This window comes from Eurytemora carolleeae, unplaced genomic scaffold (assembly GCF_000591075.1).
Source record: "Eurytemora carolleeae unplaced genomic scaffold, Eaff_2.0 scaffold9, whole genome shotgun sequence".
NCBI lineage: Eukaryota > Metazoa > Arthropoda > Copepoda > Calanoida > Temoridae > Eurytemora > Eurytemora carolleeae.
In genome coordinates this window covers 752,312-755,119 of record NW_019396095.1, presented here as the reverse complement: position 1 = coordinate 755,119, position 2,808 = coordinate 752,312, and the positions used below count along the sequence as shown (strand labels likewise).

Here is a 2,808-nt window from a genome sequence, read left to right as displayed (position 1 = left end):
CCCCTTTTCCCCCCCCCCCCCGCTTAACAGACAGGTTCCTGTTCAAAATTAGTTTATATATTTCCCCTTGAAGTTTAATATTTTAAACCTGACAGTTTGACGGGTCTAATTCAAAATTACAATGAAGAAAAACATTTCAGGGGTGTTTATTTCTTGAAAAAAACCTCCCCCTTCTCTGTAAAAATTAAAAGAAATTTTTTAGGGATTTATTTTCTAATTTGGGCAAAAAAGTAATTTTTAGTTTGAAATAATTCAATATCTGGATAAAAAGTGTCTTACAAGATGAAAAAACTTTACTTTTGATGTCCAATTTTCCTTTTTCCTCCCAATTCATCAAAAATCTTTACATTTTTAAAATTATACACCTCTGAAACATTTCAAGCATTGATAAAGATTTTATTCCTTTTCTCACTTAGCTAATTATTTCTTCTCCTACAATGGCGGAAATTTTTAAACTTTGTTCTGTTTCCCTAGTCAAGGCAATTTACGGCTATATTTTTGAAAACTTTATCATGTTTCAAGTCATAATGTTTTTTCTTTATAGCAAAAATATTACATCATGTGGTATATTATAGCACTTAATTGGAAAGTTTGGTTTTTCCCGGATTTTCTTTCATATAAGTGAATAATTAAAAAAAATATTTTTACTTGGTTGGAAAGCTTTAAACAAGCATTTTAAATCAAATCAATTTTAAATCAAATAAAAATTCACATTGTAGAAAGACAATTGTTAACAAAATTATCTGTAGCACTTTTATTTTGGTAAAATAAGTTATACAACTTTTGGAATAAATATGCTCTGTATTTTTTTTTAGTATATAGAGAGAAGATATCTTTCTAATAATTGTTTTAGCAGTGCGAACCAAAAAATGTTATAAATAGTTATGGCCAAGTTGAATTTTTGAGTGTTGTTTGATGTCGCCTCCATTTATTTACATTTTTTTTCTCAATCAATTTTGAATTTTTTTTGCTTTTATGTTTTAAATCAGAATTTTGTAAATAAAAAATAAAATGTCATGAAATAGTTTTTTTATTGTTTTTTTTATTTATAGAAGAAGTACATCACATCTGCTTGGTAATCCGCAGCCTGTTTATGATATGGGTAAGTCTCACTTTAAAAATATCAATAAGTAATTTTATATAAACTAGCCTTAGAGGGCGCTTCGCGCCCATCTTCTAAATTAATTGTGAACATGTTCTCTTTGTGTACATCGTAAAACAAAACAAAAATAATTCGCGGATTTTCACAAAAAATTTCGTGGATTTTCAAAATTTTCAAAAATTTAATGAAGATCGAATTTTGATGGAGACAAATATTTGAAATTTTGATCATTCATAAACCTTCCCTGTGATCACGTGATGTCCCACAAAAAATTTGGGTCCGATCGGTTCAGCCGTTTTGACGTTTATTGGATACAAACAAACAGACAAGCCAAATTTATATATAGATGAAAAGGAATGTTCATAAATGACGGGTCACGTGATATTGCTTCTACATGTCACGTGATATTGCTTCAACAAGTCACGTGATATTACTTCAACGGGTCACCTGATATTGCTTCAACGGGTCACGTGATATTGCTTCAACGGGTCACGTGATATTGCTTCAACGGGTCACATGATATTGCTTCAACGGGTCACGTGATATTGCTTCAATGGGTTACGTGATATTGCTTCAACGGGTCACGTGATATTGCTTCAACGGGTCACTTGATATTGCTTCAAAGGGTCATGTGATATTGCTTCAATGGGTCACATGATATTGCTTTAACGGGTCACATGATATTGGTTCAATGGGTCACGTGATATTGCTTCAATGGGTCACATGATATTGCTTCAACGGGTCACGTGATATTGCTTCAATGGGTTACGTGATATTGCTTCAACGGGTCACGTGATATTGCTTCAACGGGTCACTTGATATTGCTTCAAAGGGTCATGTGATATTGCTTCAATGGGTCACATGATATTGCTTTAACGGGTCACATGATATTGGTTCAATGGGTCACGTGATATTGCTTCAATGGGTCACATGATATTGCTTCAACGGGTTACGTAATATTGCTTCAACGGGTCACGTGATATTGCTTCAATGGGTCACGTGATATTGCTTCAATGGGTTACGTGATATTGCTTCAACAGGTAACGTGATATTGCTTCAACGGGTAACATGATATTGCTTCAACGGTCTCTAGATGCTAAAACGTGATATGTAAGATTTATTAACAAATTATATTTTCCAGAATAATTGATTTGTCACTTTATATTTTAGTGAATTCTAATGATTTGTGACGATTATTAAACTTTTTTTATTATTTTAAAAAATCAGAGCTAGGAACTTTTGTGTGGATAATTACAATTCCTTTCGCTTGATCTCGATATCCACTGTGGACACTTTTAGTTTGAGGATCTATAAAAATTATACCTTTCTATGCATATTTTCATTTTGATCAAAGCTCCCTTCAATTCAACCTCACGATTATCGAATAAAGATTAAAGGAGTTCAGTCTTTGCTACAAACTAAAATTTTCTAATCCCTATATCTTTGCAATGCAAGGTCATAGACCTTAGATATTTCAAACTATGAACTCTGTAAGATTCAATAATTTAAGTTTGAATTATTCAAGGTTTACATTATTAGATTGCAAATATATAGGGATTAGAATTTTGAGTTAGGGGAAAAAACTCAATTCCTTAATCCGCAGATTAGCAAAATATTGAGATCAATGCATGTTGATATCAATATCCACAACGCAAAAGTTCCAAGCTCACAATTTTTAGATCAAACCTGTGAGCTGCGGGCGTGTT

General features: G+C 32.1%; 1 protein-coding gene across 1 annotated transcript in view; it reads left to right on the top strand.

Annotated features, from left to right (window-relative positions):
• LOC111694794 (protein lev-9) overlaps positions 1-2,808 on the top strand; it is a gene marked incomplete in the record, with an annotated part of 65,945 nt that overhangs the window by 5,460 nt on the left and 57,677 nt on the right. The window contains 2 exon segments of the mRNA XM_023463820.1: positions 1,053-1,102; positions 2,782-2,798. Coding sequence (XP_023319588.1) covers positions 1,053-1,102; positions 2,782-2,798 — 67 coding nt within the window.